At 37.4% G+C, this 19,992-nt stretch overlaps 1 protein-coding gene across 2 annotated transcripts in view; it reads right to left on the reverse strand.

Moving 5' to 3' along the window:
- Nucleotides 1-19,992, reverse strand: part of LOC145237091 (WD repeat and FYVE domain-containing protein 3-like) — a 45,792-nt gene that overhangs the window by 10,186 nt on the left and 15,614 nt on the right. The window contains exons 26-49 of one of the 2 annotated variants that reach the window (XM_080099830.1): nucleotides 19,484-19,617; nucleotides 18,919-19,083; nucleotides 18,286-18,432; nucleotides 17,411-17,637; nucleotides 14,514-14,678; nucleotides 14,366-14,454; nucleotides 13,818-13,941; nucleotides 12,660-12,952; nucleotides 12,045-12,232; nucleotides 11,326-11,454; nucleotides 10,439-10,624; nucleotides 10,038-10,223; nucleotides 9,484-9,652; nucleotides 9,340-9,411; nucleotides 8,957-9,089; nucleotides 8,607-8,690; nucleotides 8,306-8,394; nucleotides 7,788-7,909; nucleotides 7,167-7,316; nucleotides 5,884-5,976; nucleotides 2,368-2,445; nucleotides 1,978-2,199; nucleotides 1,134-1,314; nucleotides 348-789 (exon numbers count right to left, since the gene is read on the reverse strand). In XM_080099830.1, coding sequence (XP_079955956.1) covers nucleotides 348-789; nucleotides 1,134-1,314; nucleotides 1,978-2,199; nucleotides 2,368-2,445; nucleotides 5,884-5,976; nucleotides 7,167-7,316; nucleotides 7,788-7,909; nucleotides 8,306-8,394; nucleotides 8,607-8,690; nucleotides 8,957-9,089; nucleotides 9,340-9,411; nucleotides 9,484-9,652; nucleotides 10,038-10,223; nucleotides 10,439-10,624; nucleotides 11,326-11,454; nucleotides 12,045-12,232; nucleotides 12,660-12,952; nucleotides 13,818-13,941; nucleotides 14,366-14,454; nucleotides 14,514-14,678; nucleotides 17,411-17,637; nucleotides 18,286-18,432; nucleotides 18,919-19,083; nucleotides 19,484-19,617 — 3,868 coding nt within the window. Of the gene's footprint in view, nucleotides 1-347; nucleotides 790-1,133; nucleotides 1,315-1,977; nucleotides 2,200-2,367; nucleotides 2,446-5,883; nucleotides 5,977-7,166; nucleotides 7,317-7,787; nucleotides 7,913-8,305; nucleotides 8,395-8,606; nucleotides 8,691-8,956; nucleotides 9,090-9,339; nucleotides 9,412-9,483; nucleotides 9,653-10,037; nucleotides 10,224-10,438; nucleotides 10,625-11,325; nucleotides 11,455-12,044; nucleotides 12,233-12,659; nucleotides 12,953-13,817; nucleotides 13,942-14,365; nucleotides 14,455-14,513; nucleotides 14,679-17,410; nucleotides 17,638-18,285; nucleotides 18,433-18,918; nucleotides 19,084-19,483; nucleotides 19,618-19,992 lie in introns of both variants that reach the window. The other variant, XM_080099828.1, reaches the window with a different exon arrangement.

The raw sequence follows: 19,992 nt of genomic DNA on the forward strand, positions 1-19,992 counted from the left end.
CCACTTTGTTCCACAGCCTATCCTCGTATGTCAGTTCAATAAACAAACTTTTTAATGCAAAATGAATGTTACAACCTAAGTTTTTTTAACCAAAATGTTACAAATAAAAAGTTTACCAAAGTTATATGAGATAGTATTGACCTTAGGTCGTACGTGAGTCCTATTTAATGTGTTCCCTGACATTGCTCAAAATAGTTAAAGCCATCTTCTGAAAACTTGGTTAATTTAAAGAAGCAGTTGTGGGAAACTTTGCACCTTATAGTAAAGCTAAATTATTGTTGTGTTGAACTTTTTAAGCACGGTCCAGTGTAGTTTAGTAAACAGCAACAGTAGCAACAGTTGTGTACCTGATTTTTTCACCCTTTTCCAGCAGTTTTAAGATTGTCTGATTATCAGGTTTTTCTTGTTCCTGATTATTTGGATCTGCGAGACTCGACATAGACTCAGATGTAGGAAATTCGTTGTCATTAACTTGATCAGCAGCCTGATCTCCCGACATGGGACTACTAGCACTTATTTCCACATTATTGTCAACTGATTGTGTGTCAACCTTATCTGGGTCATCTGACTGGTCAGTATTAGTTTCTTCACACTGTTGGTCACTCGTTTTTGGTTTTCTTTTCTTTCTTTCAAGCGTTGAAGTGTTCTGAATGATGAGACCACACATGTCGCAAACTTGGACTTCATCGGATGTCGAGTTTCGGACAAAAACTGAGTCGTCTTGATGATCGTCAGTTTTACATTTTGCGCAAATATTTAGTAAAACTGCCTCATCAGGTCCAGAAACATCTGAAAGTCGCAAAATATTGTTAAGCTTCATACAACAAATACAATAGTCTTTTTGCCTTCATGCTTTCAAATGTTATGCAGAACAGAAACTAACAGCAGAAAAGAAGGTAATAATCGTGTAACAGGGTCAATAGCTTACTTTTAGTTGTAAATATTACCACTATGTTACTATAATCAAATAGAAACCTGATTAAAATTGCATTTCATTAAACATACAAAACACTACAAAATTGCAAACAGATAGTATTGTCAGCATAAGTATATATGATACTACTCGCTACTTTACATGTTCAATGAACATTTAATACACATTACTAACAAAGCAATGTCTTGCAGTGTTTTACCGTTTAGTGATTGTTTTTCCTCAAAGCTTTCTTGTTTTTCTTGTGTTTGCCTTGAAATAACAACATCAACTTTTTGACCTTGTTTCAGTGAGTCTGGGTCAAAATACGGGGAAAGACAGTTTTTGCGTCGATAATATTCCCAACTGTCTTGACTTGTCGGCTTCTTGTGTTTCGATTTTTGCTGAAAAACAAACAAACTAAAAATAGGTTTTTATCTAATGTACACACTTTAACTCAAAGTGGTACCATGTTACTAAATTAACAAAATTAAATCAACATATTTTCCAAGACCAGTACCTGTATTTTTGCCATTTGAGTGCTTAATATTAGTATTAGCTTACTATAGCTTATAGTCATAAAACAGGGGTTCCCAACCTTTTTTGCTGCTCGTACCCCTTTGTCAGGTCCGAGCATTTTTCATACACCCAAAAAAAATTTCTGAATTTTTTAGATGTATATTGCTAAATTAAATTGCTTTTATAGCTCAATTAAACGTTAAACCCGTATTTCACACAAAAATGCCTACTTTTGTTTATTGCTGGCAGCAAATAAAAAAGCATTGTTAGAGACAATTAGCTTCTTACTAAATAACAACAATTAGTTGTAGATAAGTTTTTTTTTTCAAAGCAATGACCTTAATGGCATAATATCATTTACAATTCCAGAATAAAACTGTACTGTGAAATCTGTTTGAAAAGCTACTCTGTGGCTCAAGGATATTCGTACCCCTTACCCCCAGTTGGGAACCCCTGTCATAAAATATTGTCAAAGCAAAACTATCACAAAACAATTGGCAACTACACTTAACCACAGCACAACAACAAATAGTTGTTTGTTGACTTACAGAGTTATCACCCTCAGACTTTCTGCGATGCGGATATCTCTCATAAAAAGTTTCGTCCTTGGTCATACGCTTCCTCATTCGACACGGACCCTCAGTAGAGTCAAGCGTCCATTTCATTAGAGTCTCTGATTCCTCTGGTCCCCAAACGCCGCGTTCTCGTCGCAGCTCTGCAGCCGATTGAGCCCATTCTTTTGATGCAAACTCCGTCAAGTGCTTTTGGTCCTAAAAATAACAAAGTTTGAAATATACCTTGTAAACAACAACAAATGAAAGATCAAAATTTTGCCATTTACTGTTTATGGTTTTCGTTTCGTCATTACAATAAGTTTGCAAAAGTGGCGGGAAAGGTTTATGTTGTCAGATCAGTTGCGTTACAACTAAAGGTTTTACCTCTTTTTGATCTTTGTATTGTAATCTGACGAGATTTCGAACAACCGAAATATGATTCAACGTCCATAGATTGTTGTCCTGAAATTCAAACAATTTATTACACAAAATGCTTTTGAAAAAGTGACTAGATGTTTCAGGATAAGATGTTTAATCATCAGAAGTAGTGAAGGAATAACATATACCAGAAAATATGTCATCAAAAAAACCATTAACATTTTATTTACTTCTACAAACTTTACACATTGGCAAAGCATTTTGTGTTGACAATACAAATGTCATTGTAAAACGTCAATAACAGTCTATTTCAAGTTTATAGATCTCTTCTGGCAAATGTAATTTTATCCTGTCGTTTCGACGTCCTATACAGGTCGTCTTCATCAGGGTAAATCACACTGAACATGACTCGTTACACCAAATGCGACTAAACGTGTTATTTACCCTGATAAAGAGGACCTGTACAGGACGTCGAACGTCGGAGAAAAATTACATGAGCTCTATAAACTTGATATTATGCCTGGCAGCAATAGCTTACATACAGCAGTCTATTTCCTTTGTACATTAGCAAAGTACGTTGTGTTGACCAAACACAGAATTTGTTCAAAAACTTTTGCAGACATGTTTTCTTGCACCAACAGGAGTGAAAACCATACCACGACCTCGCTGTGTCCAGTTTACCCCTATCAGTACTCACTTGCAATATAAGGAAACCGGATTCCTGCTCTAAGATGTAAACGTCGTGCAGACGCAAAGCTGACTCGAGGTCTCGTTTAAAATCCTCGATAATATTTACTACAGCAGCTACTGGGCTGTTTCTAGGCGGTGTGGGCGACAACTGGGTGCTTGACTGTCGCCTTGCCGTCCATTCAAACGACTTAGAGGTTTGGTTAGTCCATGAATGCTGGCCATTCTGAGTGACAGGGCTTGGAGCAGCCGAGTTCGGAGCTGATTGCGATTTAAATACTAACGGCTTGAACTGAAAACGATCAAACATTTGGCGTGCTTGAAAAGTTGGATGATAAATGACGCAATTGTTTCCATTGGTAAGTTTAGTAACATTTACCTACTTCTGAAAAATTGATTTTTTTTGTAAATTTCGGATTGCTGATTAAACAAACTAACGTTGCTACCGAACCTTTCACAGCTACATTAACAAGCGGACGGCTTATCTGACGAGCTTTGTCTTACCAAACGTGGCAATATTTTAAACAAAGTTCAACGTTTACTGCAAAGATTGCATACGTTTCCGTACGTATACAATTTTGTACACAAAACGCAAAAACTAAACATACGAACAGGTTTTCGAAGTTAAGCTGTGTTGGCTTTGTGAAAAGCAACTTATAAAAGTCGAGATACGCTTAAGATGCTAAGACACGTTGTTAGCAGGCATAAATAAACGCAGAGTGCTAACAGCCATACAGTTTAACTAACTTGCTCGCCTCAAGCGTTTTGCGGTTATACCAAGTTGCACCATTAATTCGCAAATCGACAACAAAAATATCCACGTCCCAAACAAGAACTACTAAACGCAAAAATAAATCAGCTAAACCTTGCAGTTATAGCAACGACAAAACCCTTTCTTGTCAAAGCTGAAATGTCCGCAATGAGGCTTAGTGGCGAGTGGCGACATACACGAGTAGAGCCACGCTAAACGTTGTGGCCCGTCATAGCTTGGAGGTACACAGCACAAAGAAAAGCAGGAGTCTTGAAACGCTTCAGCAGACTCCAAAAATCCGTGCGTGCGGCCTTAACCTGTGTCTGACGTCATCCTCGTCGCCAACCGAGCGATTAGAGCTCAACGGCGGTGCGGTTTAATTATTGCACGTCAATTCGTCACTCGATAATAGCTAGGTTTTGGATAATGGTTGTTGATGGCACAGAGCAACATGACGTACTGATTTTATGGAAAATAAACAAAATTTCCGTATAAGGTGTTCATTAGTTTTGGTTAAACGGTTTTTGGAATTAAAATCAGCTGCGCAAGTTGCAGTTACACAATATCTGTAAATTTTGTCAAGCTATTAGCTTTGCAGATTTTGAAGAAAGTTTGAAAAGGTATGACCAAAAAGAACTAGCTTAGACATATTCCAAAGTGCTTAAAGGCAAGCACAACGACAAACAAAACTGATGATTGAATTCAAATTAACCACTGGAAAAATATTTACACTATTTTGTTAAACCTTTATTCGTTAAGTGTTTCTGCGATATAAGTCACCAAGCCGCAGTCTTATGCTGTAATATCATTTCTCTTTATACCCATATCTTTATTCTTAAGTACTAAGATCCAGGTAGTGAAGGTGAATGTAATCTTGCTTCTCCCTTGCAATCACAAAACAGGGCGCCTCGAAGCCTGGCATTGGGAACATTTGCATTGGCATGATAGTTCAAAACACCTTTACAGACGTTTAGACTACAACCACAGCCAGTCAACGCGGGGCAATAACTTGTCGTTGCCGTATTTGGCTTTGACTAGTAACAAGATGCTGTTATTGTGAACACTCCCAATTTTTACTCTGCTACATATAACCACGTCACCTTACCAGGAGTATATCACTAATAAGGACATTGCCAGCACTAAGCGCCATATCTGGACAAAAAAGTAAGCGACTCTGTTTAACTCAAACACACCCAAGACATTGGTTTCAAATAGCACTCGGACATCAAAATGACATTAGAGACGCTTTAAGCTCAAGGTATAACATATCTTATACACTATTTCTGTGACTTACGTTAAGAAGGTACAATGCATCAATAAGCAAATAGTGAATCATTAAACAACACGTACGGGAGTAATAAAATCAATCTTTACACTGAAACCAGGTAACTAACTGTAAGAAGAAATTACCAACAGACCTTTTCTCAATACCAGTTATTATGACAACACAGATCACAAATCGTTAAGCATTTCCTCCCAGCATAATCTGACTCAAACTGTTGTATGTGTTTAAATTTTCTACCTGAAGGATGATCACGTAATTTCTCGCACTAAGCCTAAACTACTAGGAAGTGAGGTATATTCCGCAAAGAACAACTTTAGCAATTGACAATATCTCCACCCCAATATATAAGCTATTGCTTGCGTTTAATTCTGTTTTCCTTTGTTTATCGTGAACTATACTACGCGCATTTAGTGTTATTTACCCCTATGAAGCCGACCTGTATAAGACGTCGAAAGGTTGGAATAAAAATACAATTGTCAGAAAAGCTGAAAAACTTGATCTCGACCCTAATGTTGCCAGGCGTAAAGACTGGCAATGTCCGCATATAACATAGCTGCCGTGACATTTTAAACGATGGTTAAGAAGAACAATGCTCTTAAATTGTCATAAAAAACGTCCTAAGTTTCCTGGCTTAGAAAAAGAAAACATTATCAATGGTCGTTCCGCTATTAACTTAGCAAAGTGACATGGAAAATACAAGTTTTGCAATGCTTCGCCAAAAACTCGCTTAACACTTGCATACAGTGTAAAATTCAAAGCACACAATTTTGTAATTGTACAACACAGACACAAAACTTACCTGGACCACGATACTTCGGCTCTGCTTGTTCAAAGCGTCTTTTTTCGGCCTTTTCCCTCCGCCTAACATAGCGCTGCTCATCCGCTTCATAAGCTGGAAAAACATTTTTAATGTGAAACGCAACAAAATATTTTGAAAGCGGAACTTCTGAAGCAACACATCGTACTTTTAAGACCGACCCTACTCGTATAAGCATGGTTGCCATACCGTCCTTATTTCTAAGATTTGTCCTTATTTTGAAGGGTAGTGTCTTAGAAAAATTTATTGTCCTTATTTCCCAAGAAATGTCCTTGTTTTTGACTTACATCCTTATTTTGTCTTATTTTCAACAATTACAAGTGAAAAACCTGCTACAAGTAAAAGTAAACCTAGACCTGAGCTGTCGTGAGATGCACGAAGTATTTTCTACGAACAAGGGGTTGCTGGAACAAATTGTTTCTGGTCCAAAAAAATGGCATGTGATATGTCATGGCTCGTATCAATGCAAAGATTGATTCGAAAACGTTTGTTTCGTTTCGAATGCAAACTTAATTTTTCGGTTGTCCTTATTTTCGTATCCGTGTCGATGGCAACCCTGCGTATAAGCCATTTTAAGATATTTGTTTTGTCTAGTTATGACGCAGTGTCTGTCCATTCAAGAAGGAAACAGACAACTTGATGACGTCAGAGAAAGACGCACAACGGTCGAGGGGGGGGGTCCAACTTTGTTGAGCACTCCCAAAATAAAGTCGAACAAAACAAAAAGGGTGGGATTGGCCATGGTACTACTTCACGTCTATTTTTAGGAATATGTGGAAAAAATAGTTGTACCACTGACGAAAGAGGCATGTCGTTTAATCGAGCCTTGCCTGGGATTTGCAAAACTTTAAATACGGATATTACATGTATTCTTAAATAAATAAGATAATGAAGATGCCTACTGCTTAAGTAAAATATTTACATCTTTTATAAAACGGTGGATAACTTCTGTGATTATTATTAAAGTTTGCAGACCATTCTATTTAACCTTTTTATATACCTCTCGATGATCGGTCTCACACAAGCCAAAATTAAATTTAAAATTCATTTCCAAATTGTGCCTTGAACGAAACTTAAAAACGCTTTTTAATCAGATTTGTAGAATCGTATGTTGGTCTTTAAATGGGCATTGACGAAGCTGCTGCTAAAACGGCATAAAAAGTTAAATCTTATATCTTGTGGGTTCAGATCTTCTCGCGCTGTGATGCAAAGCCCTGTTTGGTTTTCTTAGCCTTGCAAGTAAACTCTTCATATCCAACCATCACCTGCTGTTGCGGCGAATCCTTCACTAGACCTGCCGCATTCTTTTTCTCAGTAGCGATAAAAGTTGTCCACGATTTAGCGGCCAACTCCTTCACCTGCCCTCGCGCCCAATCCAAGTTCGCCAACTCCGAACCAAGATCGTGAAAATCCACCTGTAAATCACGTGATTTCAACGTCACAATATGCAAATTAGCCCATTGCCCATATTATTTTCAATTAAAATAGAGCCTTAGGCCCGAAAAGACTCTAGTCATTGGTTCGAATCCCACCAGAAGATAGTTGGGCCTTTTTTATGTGGGTGATACGAAGTCGTTTCATTACAGAGCTAATCCTTTTGTGCATTGCCATTTTCTTTTCAGTGCATCGTTAAATTCAGTACATTGCCATTTTAGATGAACTAGGGCTCGACTCCCGCTGAAATAAATTTGGACGTATTTCTATGTAGGTAATACAAACTGTCATTTTGAAGTTATTTTTTTGTTTAAGTTTGCCATGAAGAAATTGGTGTGCCTTCCACCAACACACCTAAGCGCTGTTAACAGAACATACCATCTGTTCAGTCCGTATCAAAAACTGAGGGTTTAGAATCCTAGATATAGTTTCTACAACAACAATGAGTCTACCTTGAAGTAGTCGGTCATTATATCTTTTTTGGAAGCAAGTAGTTCCGTCCAAACACGAGCGGAGGCGTTACGAAGTAAAACCAGTCCCCTCTCATGTGGCGTGCTCTGCTGGTTATTTCCATCTGCTAATTAAACAAAAGACGTTTTTCAACAATGGCATTATATTGTAACATTGCAAACAAGAGTATGGTTTCGGGTGACATTAATTTACTCATTTTGACGGCATCATTAGGCTTGAAATAATTAAACTGGTAATAAAATATAAAGGTTTAATAACATTATGTAAGCTACTGCTGCCAGGCATAATATAAAGTTTATAGAGCTATAGAGCTAAGTATTTTTATTTCGACGTTTTGACTATACAGGTCGCCTTCATCAGCAGGGTAAATAAAACTTGTTCAATGACAATGTTTAGGAAAGTTTGATTGGCTTGATAATCATTTATTAGATGGAACTTTGTCAACAAACATGGCTTAAATTAAATCAAAAAATGCAATTAATATTCAAAAGCCGTCTACCTTCGTCGTGATTGGCTGGTTTTTCTGTGACATTGGTCACGTGCCAAGTAGTCTGCCTTTGATCTGCATCAATCCCGAAATCCTGACAGCTAGTGGATAAAAAAGCAATTTCAATATTTTTTCCCTGCAGTGTTAAATGTACTTTGCCATATTCAAGACTTGACAATACACATCCCCGTAAGATTTGGTGAAAAAGACGAGTTTTGTTAAAAATTCTGCGACCAAACTGTTTACGTCACATATGTTACGTCACAAACCACCGAGCAACAAGTAATAAATAGAAATGTTAATTGTTTCCTACCTGTCATCGGATATCATAAACAAACAATGACTGAGACATGAGAGGTACAAAGGATCACGACATTTCGGTCCAAATACGACATTTCTGAAATAAAAAACAGAATAGTTATGCTCGTTAATTGCATACCGGTTAATCACATAATCCGTTTAATTGCATCAGGGTTGTAAATACCAAGCATATTTGTTGAGAAAATTCCCTTTAATTGCATGAACAAGTCTTGGTAAAATTCGATTATGTGAACACAACTAACAAGTGACAGGATTTTTTGTCGGTTCGGCAGCAAATTTTCTTCCAAAACTACATTTTCTTTGTAAAAATGCCCCAACGTTGACCAAGATAATTTCTTTCACCTGTTTGTTGTTAGACAGTGTAAAGTGTCCAAGATGATCATTTGTTCCGATATGGTTGAGTGCTTCTGACACAACTGATGCAGAACGAGTCGCGAGAGGCTTCGATAAAGACTGTCCAAAGCGTGGGTGCTCGCTAAATGTACAAGAAACACTGCTATTAACAATTTTTCAACCGTGCTAGTCGTACCAATGAATTTAAACCGAAAAGGCTTGAAAGATTTGCCAATGGTGGGATTCGAACCCACGATGCAAAAATCAACTCGACGCCAGAATCGCAGAGAACTTTTTGTTTTGTTTTTAGGCAAAATGCTTAAAACTATGCACACTTGTTCGCAGACCATCACTTTAAATATTTAAGATAAGTTGCTTGCTTCAATACTTACGTTTGTTCAGGCATATCATTATGAGTTTGGTAATAAAGTTGAAAACCTCTCTTGAATCCTTTGAGAACATATCTAGTAAAAAATAAATAAATCGACTTATTCAAATAGAAAAACAAACAATTTATTCGTCTGCAAATCACAAACTTTGCCAAACTTTGTCCACAATTCTCGTCACCAGATGTGTTACGTTGTTTGCCACGTGATAGTTCTTGACGTACTCGGGGACTGACGTCATGCGACACTTCATGACGTGTATAATGACGTCAGTGACGCATTCCTTGATCTGATTGGTGCAACATTTGTCGGTGGTCAGCTGAAGAAAATAATTCAAATAATTTAATTTTCTGTTGCAAAGTGTTTCCATGCGAATATTGCGAGTTTCAAAAGTTTATTTTGCTTGAACAAATTTATAAACTTAAAAAGGCAAGAAATGTTTTTTATACAATTACAAAAAGGGTACAAAGCAACGTCCTTAAGATTAGATCGTTTTGATGTCATAGATAAATGTTCAATAGGTGAAACGGGAAATTAATTCTCACGGAATGTGATCACATGATTGGGTAAAGCGGCAACTATGAAACAGCTTTCTACAATAAAACTGATTGTAAAGCAAGCTAGTGCAACGGGTTTCGGCCTTCGGCGCATATAGTTTATGTTATGTGTCGATGTAGTTGAAAAAGCTTAAATGTACAGTATACCTCCAACACAGTGTCTATGAGCAGATGAGTCGATTTATTCTTGGGGTTTGAAACCGCATCCCAGATCACGTGACCGATCAAGTTCAGCACGAGTTGCTTCGACGGATGAGCGGAAGCGCGATGTTCCGGAGGAAGGCTCGGTAGCAAACCCTGCACTGATAGACTGTCCAAGCTCAACTCACGTTTCTGTTACGCAATAAAGACTTTGTTATGACGTGGTAAGAATGTGATGTCATAAAACAAAAACTTAACGTCATCGAAACTTATTTCTCGGCATTGTGATGTCATTTTTAGCGCAAAAATATGTTAACAAAACACTGTGACGTCATTAAAAGTTACGTCATAACATTGACTTAAAGAATTAAAGCTTAGACTTCAGTAAGGAAAGAAAGATTACCAACCGCGTTAAACGAAATCGTTTCCGATGGTGGAATGAGCGTAAGAGTAAGTGACGTCAGAACGTCTGGCGTCATAAAGAGTGACGCAAGATGTGGTGACGACTCGCTCCTGTAGAGACTCTCGAAGAAGAGAAGTAGAGTTGACGGGCAGTTGTGTAACCACGAGTCTGACTCTTTCTCTTTGAAATCCTTAAAAACGATGATTTTTGAAAAAAAGGAACGGTTTGTAAGCAAGCTTCCAGTTTTCACTTTTTCTTTAAAATAAATCATTAATACTTTTCCGCATTTTCTACGGGATGGCCCAAACCGAGACAGTAAGCAAATACTCGGTACCGAACATCGCTGTTTTTGATGCTCGGTGCTCGCCTGAGCAGTTGCACAAACTGACCCAAGCATTAAATTTGCATATTTATTGCTAACATACGAAACTGGTGTTCGAACGGGTAACCAAGCACAAAAATGAATGTTTTTTTAAATGCGTTGGGATGTGGAAAGCGCGTACTTCTGGGGCCTATGTACCTCGCTGGTGACGTAAGGGACCTTGAAAAGCTACAAAACTAGCGTGAAATTGGGAAAAACTGTGATGACAGAAGCCGAACACGCTTGGTAAATTAACGTGAGATGCTCGGTGTTCGACCAAACAGAACAGTTGCAGTTTTGACCCATCCCTAATATTTATGACATTAAAATATGACTGCATACTTGTTGCAACGTGTCCGCTATAACAACGCCGATTAAGTGAGAGGCATGGGTTCGCTTTGTTGCAATAACCTGCTCCAACATACAGGGTGAGAGTAACCTATTACACCCGTATGTTATTCTTTATGTCCAGCGCACACAATGTATTGTGTTTCTGCGTTGCTTCACAACATCAAAATAAAAGTACTTACTTGGTGAAGTAGCTGTTGCAGCATCGAACACAAAACTTGAATGACTTCACCAGACAAGGTTTTAATCGCTTCTTCATTCTTCTTCCCTCCACCAGAGTTTGTTCGTTTCTTCCCAACATTATTGTCAAACTGTGAACAACAATTATTCGAGGCTGCTTTTTAATGATTTCATGTATTGCAGCGGTTTCCAACCTTTCTGGTGTCGTGACCTCTTAATAACATTTGCCAAGTTGCGGTGACCCCCAATGATAAAATTACTCTAATTTAGCTCTAAATTAAAGTTGACTGTGAGTTTTCTGAACAATAAAGTGACCCATGAGTTTATTTTATTTAGGCTAGTGGTCCATGGCCTAAAACCAGTTGGGAACCATGCCCCAGGTAAGCCCAGGCAAATTGTCAGACAACCCAAGTTGGGGTCGCGACCCACCGGTTAGGAACCGCTGCCATATTGCCTTTTTTTGCAATCGTCAGCAAATATTAAAAAAAACGTCAATGTAGTTTTTGTATTGATTTAAGTCTATGAAAAAATTATGCCATTCGTCCTCAAGATTTTGAAACATACATCTTAAAATCTTCAAGACGAATCGCATAATGTTTTTGTGAATTTAAGTCAATAAACATAAGGTTCAATACAGTATTTATCCGCCAAGCAACGAGCTGGGTGATTCTATTTTAAAGTTAGAAGTTCAAGTATCAAGATCAAGCAACAGTTTAAAAACCTGCTGATAGTCCAAGCCTGAGGAGTAATTTCCCAACGCAAATTGCATTAAAAGCTGGACAACTTCTATCGAGTAAGCATGGAAGGAGAGGAGATATTGTAGAGAAAGAAAACCAGGAACGCACGCAGCTTCCTTATACACAGCAAGATGGCTGCTTAGAGCATCGTTGGAGCCACGCACATTGAACCCTGCACAAAATCAAAGATGCTTGAAATAGTGGCATGTTTTAAGAATTAAAAACACGAAATTACTTGTGCCAGAATAGAAGAAAAATCCTAAGAAAGTTACAAAAAAATAGTGTGTGAAAAAAATTAACAAAAAGAGTGTTAACAAAATAAAGGAGTTATTTTAAGTTTATTAAAGTTAAAAACAAAATGATAACACAGAAATGTGTTTTAGTTTAGAGGCTAAACATTGCATTGAAATATTATAACAAAAAACTGCTGGAAGAGCTAAAAAATGTGTTGACACATTATGCCTGGTAGCAACAGTTCATTCATTGCATTGGTATATAAGTTTTGGTTTCGAATAACAAACATAATTACCTGAGCCGCTCTTAGAAAACGAACTAGACACTACATGATTTACCACACTTGCTCTGCAACCTAAACCCACCTAACAAAGAGTCCTCTTTTCGATCTTTGAGGGCATCAGTTCCATGAAGCCAACCCCCGAAAAAATCTCCACTTCTGAAACGCTCAATAACATTTGCACCAGAGTTAGATGAATACACAGGGAGTCCTGAGGCCGAGTTATTCACTGATGGTGCCCCAGTGTAGGCAAAGGATCGTCGCAAGATGTGGAAGAGCATGTGAAGTGCAGAGGAGACGGTAGAGTGATGAAGATGTTGCTGGAGGAAGAGGAGAATCCAATCGAAACCGAGGTGGACTTCGATGTGCTCCACAAACCTGGATGGAGATTTGACGATCAGATGAAGTGAGAATTAAGGTTACAAAAATTAAAACCTAGGGATAAAGCAGTGGTCGGCAACCGCCGGTCCGCGAGGAGTTCGTTACCGGGCCGTATAATTTTTCAGGTTAAACGCTAGATAACATTTGTCAATGTATCCCGGGGATGATAAACCATTTTAGTCGTTTTTATTGATAAATGTTTGTCTTTTGTTTAAAAACGAACCGCAGAGCAAAAAAGGTTGCCGACCCCTAGGATATAGACTCTATATCTATATTATAGAGTAAAATGTTTATTTACAAATTACTTAAGATGAACATAAACTGACAACTGGGATCACCCCTGCAGCGTTCATGCCGACCAGCGATCACGGCACATTCATTTCTAAATCATAGTACGCCAGGTCTATTATAGGCGCCATACCAAATCAGCCGGTCGCCAAGCATTACCATATTGCAGGGCATAAGCTAGAAAATATCTGAGCTACGCAGGTTCGGCGGTGAGCACGTTGAAAGTCGAATCACAATTTAGTACAACGCCTTCAATGGGCCTGGCGTACAAAACTTGCAAGGACCAAAGTGGAAGACATAAAGTAAAGGACGAAAATAAATATATGTCAGAAAAAGGGGGGGCCATTATTATTGTGTTTGCAAGGAATTCGTCGTGCAGAACAAACCTGACATCGTGCTTATATCAGTACCAATCATGAAACTGAAAACTCCAAAACAGGATTAGAAATTACATCAATCGCAGACTTTGTGGAAAAGCGTTCTACCTACGGTGCTACACATCGACACTTGTCTTGTTGTGTACATGACAACTTACAGTAGCGTTTTATCAGGTTGATTTTTCGGTCGAACTTACTGGTTGTTGTCCTGGTGCTGTAGCAAGCATTCCTGAAAGACATTGAGCACCATATTGCGGAGACGAATACTTCGTTTGCTTGCGTTGCTCTCATCCACCAGACTACCACAAGCTGGAGAAGTTTCTACAAATAAAAAACTTATTTTGTCATCTGCACATGAAAACAGAAGTTTCACATTCCTAAGCTTGTGTGCGAAATAATTTACACAGTTCTTAAAATTGACTGTTTATTGGTGTATGTTGAGTTTTCTCACTGGAAATGTTATTGATTAGTTACCAAGCTGGACATCGACAATAAATCACATTTTGATAGCAAAAATACGTTTTCAAACACCCTCCTAATTAAAAACAATCTAAGTGTTTATACTTTATTGTGTTGAAGATGGAGATATTTTTGTACTAAATTAAAAGAATGCCACAAAATAACACCACAATGCATTACAAATCACCTATAGGTGTTTGGTTTGTTAACCTATGAATGGAGAAAGGTAAGTATTACATTGGAATGAAGAAAATAGAAATCATGCAAAAACACACAAAATACGAACCGGCAAAATCAAGATCGGGATTGGTCAAAATCAAATCGTGTTCACACAAATTCGCTGATGGAATCATAGAAACGGCAAACTGCCCAAAACTGCAAAGAACAAACGGCAAAAGTTAAAAACAAAACAATCCAACAGAAATCCGTCATACCTGATGATGTCATCGGCTGATGGTTTGAAAGCTAACAATGCTTGGATGACCTTAAGTACAGCGGAGACGGTTTTGTGTGATAGTGTTGAGTCTGACAGTAAGAAGTGAATACATTTCTTTGCCATTCCGAGACTGGATATTACCTGGTGGTTGGTCGCATTGTCACTGAAATTTAGAAAGGGTTTTCAAAAACGGCAAGATTTCAGCTTTTAAAGTATCTTAAAATACATGTTTTTTTACAGTGTAGACACAAATTTGTGTTAAAAAGACAATGTTTTTAGTTTGTATAATAAGACTTTACCTACTAACTTGGATTACATCCTTAATTAAACGGTCATAAACGTATGTATATTTCAACAAATATATTCAAAAAAAATAAAACTAGAAGGGTGGCTTAGCACATTTTGTCGTTGCACATACACTTTGACCTGTTTTGGAACATAAATATATTTCCTACACTTATTTTATATTGTGTCCATATTAGTCGCTGTTTCCTTAGTTTAACCTTAGTTTGTTTATGCAGCCAGAAACTCATGGGTGGAATGCAAAGTTGTGACCAATACATTTGAAGATATAACCATGAGAAAGTTTGGTGTTTGTGATTAGGTCAAACACAGTGATCGGCACAGGACTTAAATAACCCATGACACCCATAATAAGTGGGTATTTAGCAGGGATGGGCCAAAAATGGAAATCTTCTGTTTGGTAGAGCAGTGCTCTTCAACCTTTTTTGGTTTGGTGAACCCTTAAAGTTGTTGTGACCAACTCATGCACCCTGTTTACTTAAAATCAAAACTTTTGACGTAAACATTGTTGATCAAAAACTTTTGCCGTTAATTAATGTGAATCTGCACTGTGCGCAAAGCGTCTTTTAAAGTAGATATTCCTCGACTGCACTGAAAGTGTTAGACATCAACATTTAAAAAAAACTAGAAGGATGGCTTAGCACATATTGCCATTGCACATACACTGTGACCTATTTCTTAACATATATTTACATCCGACACTTATTTTATATTGGGTCCCATATCATCCACTGTCTTTTATAACCTTGGTTGTTTCTGCAAGCAAAAACTCATGGGTCCCCCACACATGCAAAGTTGTAAATAATGCATTTCAAGAGATTACAATGAGAAAGTTTGGCATTGTATCATCAGACACAGTGATCAGTACTGTGCCTAAATAAATATGATTTATGAAGTAAAGACTATTTAAATTCATTCCATTCATACCTTTTTGAAGGTTTTTCTATTTTATGACTATCTGAGAAAAAAGTGTTAAATAGTGAGAAAATAGGAAAACACAACAATCAGGTCCTATTAATGGTGAATTGTACATGACTCTAGGAGTCTAGTGGAGTAAATGATAGGTACTACAGAGTTTAACAGAACACCAACACCTACAAATGGTACACTCTACAAACTGTCCAAATTTCATTCAATTTGGACATTGTTTAAAAAATTGAACCATTTTGGGGGGCTAGTGGGGTAAATATTGGGGCAACAGGGTTGAACACAACATTCTACACCTATAAATGGCACACTCTACAAGCTATGTAAATTTCATTCAATTCTGACATTGTTTACAAAATGGACCCATTTTGGGGGGTTAGTGGGGCAAATGTTGGGGCAACAGGGTTGAACATAGCAAACAGCAACTATAAATAGCACACTCTATAAGCTGTCCAAATTTCATCAAATTCTGACAATGTTTAAAAAATTTAACCTTTTTAGGGGACTAGAGGGGTAAATATTGGGGTTACAGGGTTAAATAAAACAATTGACACCTATAAATGACAAATTCTGCAAGTAATTCAAATTTCACTAAATTCTGACACCGTTTAAAAAACTCACCCATTTTAGGGGGTCAGTGGGGTAACTGATGGGGTTTAACACCCAAAAGTGTAAAATATGAAACCACGATGACCCAATTAACAGTCATGTAAGATTTTATCCAAATCGAACAATGTTTAAGATTCTAACCACTAGAGGTGTTATTGACAACATTCGTCAACGCTTCTGACGTCATAAGGCTGTTAATCAAAAAAAAATAAAAATAAAATAAAAAAAAATAAGGCTGTTAATACCCCTCTGATTGGCATGTCCAAAACGCCTACCAAGTAATGCACAAACACATGTACCATATGTACTGGTGCCATTATTATACTATTACACTACAGAAATTTTTCGTTTGTGGTGCGCACCAACAGACAAAAACGTTTTACACTTTGGGGGCTAGCGGGGTAAATACTGGGGTTATCAAGTCAAACAAAGCAAATGGCACATCTGCATAAATATATCTACCATCTGTGAAAGTTTCATCCAAATTCATCAAAGATTTCATGCCAAAAGTGCATGGACAAACTTCACCGGAGAAAAAAGAAAAAAAAAAAAGAAAAAAAAAGAAAAAACTGAGTGAAATCAAGATGCGTCCCCTTCAGGGAAGGGGACCCATAATAAAAGGTTCATTTGTACATCAATTGAAACCTACACCCTAATATCCTAAAGGTCAAATATTAATGGTTCATTAAAAGTTTGTGATGCACCCTTGTATACCCTTTCGTACTGGTGCACCCCATGCATATTTTGGTGCACCCTAGGATGCACCGTGCACACCGGTTGAAGAGCACTGTGGTAGAGCACCGAGCATCTCACGTTAATGCTTGTTACTTGGGCGAGCACACTCAGTTTATTGTGACACTACTAACATTCTACCCTTCAAGCACCAGTTTCGCATACAGGGCATAAAATGTGCCAATTTAATCTTCGGGTCAGTTTGTGCAACTGCTCGGCATGCCTCAAGCATCAAAAACAGGGATGCTCGGTACCGAGTGCTCGGGTTCTGGCTCGGCTCGGCCCATACCTAGTATTTAGGGCGGTATATACACCAGCACCTACCTTGATTCAGTTAGAAGTTCATGAAAATGATCAAACAAGGATTTATGAAGTTGGTCTGGAGCATTGTGCCAAATCTCCAGATCACACAGGAGATCTTCGAAGGCGGAAAGTGTCGAAATAGTTGCTGCATCTCTTCCCGAGTCAACTGTTCCAGCAAGTGAATAGGCCAGATGCAGGATGTGAGTGTTGAGAAACTCACGTTTATTCTTGAGATGCATTCCCAGTGACTTAAATCGCATTTACAAGATAGTTTAACGAACAGTAAACTTCGGTTAACCAGATTCGGTTAATCTATGTCTTTATATAATTCGGAAAAAAACATGAGGTACACATGATTTGTAATGTGGTAAGGATTTAACTAATCAACATCGTTAAATCCGGATCTTATGCATTGGAGTTTGTGGTAGTTTTTTTTATATACCTCTATTTCACTTTAATTTTGGTCCACAATTCGTTTTACACTTGGAAATGACAAAAACACAATGGTAATGTAGAAGCGTTGCTGTTTCACTTTCTTGCTTTTTCTGGTTTATATTGTTTAAATAGGCCAACAATATTACTCTAAAAAAGTTGATCAATTTTCACACATTTTTATGTTAATTTGAATACCTCTGAATCAGCTTTGTTGTTCTAAGCCGCTACATACATGTACATCATATAGACTGCTTCGATTTTAAATTTTTTGCACTTTCACGTTTTCGATTAAAAACCTAAATTTTAAGCTCAAATGCAACTTTTTTGTTAATTACTATAAAACAAGCAAACAAAGAGATTTTTTTCATTTTGCTTGGTTACATTTTCTAGTAATTAAAACTTTTTATTGACGTTTAATTCAAATCTGAACTCATGAGTAAAAATTGACGAATATTTCCAACCTGATATCCCTTGCTCTTCTCCATCTCGCTTGCAGCCCTCTCATCCGACTTAACGATGCAAACCAGAAACTTGACGGCAGCGTAAAGACCTTCTATGGTTTCAGCCATCGACACAAGATCCACTGCGACAGATATCCCTCCCACATCCTAACACATAAAATATTATTAGTTCAATTTATTGGACCAAAAAAGTAACTTTATAGTTAAGAAAACTGCAAGAAAACATACCTATCTCATAAAATACACATTTTTTTCTTGTTAACGTCGGTATTAAACTAAAAACACATAAAACTTTTAAACAAAGTAGTGATTTCTTTATTTCTATGCTTCCCTATGTACAATTTATGATATTTTGGTGTCAAGAGTGTAGTTATTTAAGATATTTTATCATAAATTGAGAGTAATTACCAAAATTGTAAACAAGGAGTTTGATGTCAGTGAAAATCAAAGTATATCAACACACAAAGCTCCAACAAAATGTTAATTATCAAAACCCAGAAAATAAATAGATGCTAAACATTCAAGTAAAGTTGAAGTTGCATCACAAGTATTTAACAAACCATGCAAACTTTTAAAAAGTTTATGAAAAAAAAATTGTATATTAGTTGAGTATTATAAAGCTGAGGTGAGAACCTGTAGAATGTGTCCAATCAAGTGTGGGAAAAAACTTCTTGGTGAATCGACATATTTTGTGCCAACAACTACGCCCCCAAGTGACCGTGCAGGACCAGGGGCACGTAAACTGGAGTTTCGATAAAACGTGATCGGACTTAAAAAGTCATCAGGGTCAAGCTGCAGCTGAAATGAAAACATTCACATATTTACATGGGATATAAGTATGTTATGCAAAACAACTTCTAGAATAATTTTGATTAAAAAAACTTACAGATTATTGAAACACGTTACCACCGGTATAGTTTCTAGTGCATAACTGGCTGCAAGAGAATGCTGGATTTATTGTAACATATATGCAAGTGTGAGTGTATCTTACCATTAGGGTTAACCCCAAATGCTTGTGTTCAGTAGAAACCTAGGCTGGCATTTAAAACATAGTCTTTGTTGTGGTGGGCGTTTGACTGTTGTTATTTGTTTATGACATAGTAATAGGCTTCTTTAGCTAAGTCATTGCCAACATGATTTTTAAGGTTATGTCGTGCTGGCTAATGTCATATTGAATAAAAAATACTGTCATAAAAACCTCTTTGAGAAGTTGCTTCTGGTCAACTTTAGAGCAGGATTTAAGAATGTGATTCCAGTTTACAACCTTTTCTGTGTGGGGTTGCAATAAAAATGCGATGTTCTCTTCTTGAAATAATGCACCATTGTTTCCATCTGCAAAACAATAGGGGTTGTGATTTGTATGTTAATAAACTAACCACAATTTTTAGGATCACCAACAAAAATATAAATCATGCCATTTATACCAATAATTGTCACAGTACGCCAGGCCCATTAAAGGTGCAATACCGAATCAGCCAGGCACCATGCCCTCATCACCATATGGCAAGGCGTAGGCTAAAAAAATCTAGGTAATGGTGGGATTCCCTCCGGGATTCGCGCTCTACCAACTGAGTTATGCAGACTCAGTGGAGAATCTGCCAAAAGTTTAATCACAAGCACCGCGCAATGCCGAATCAGCCGGTCATCAATAATTGTGGTTTTACAGCACCAAGTTTAGAAAATTCGAGTTGGTCTGGAGCATTATTA

This window comes from Phallusia mammillata, chromosome 7 (assembly GCF_965637545.1).
Source record: "Phallusia mammillata chromosome 7, kaPhaMamm4.hap1.1, whole genome shotgun sequence".
NCBI classification, from domain to species: Eukaryota; Metazoa; Chordata; class Ascidiacea; order Phlebobranchia; family Ascidiidae; genus Phallusia; species Phallusia mammillata.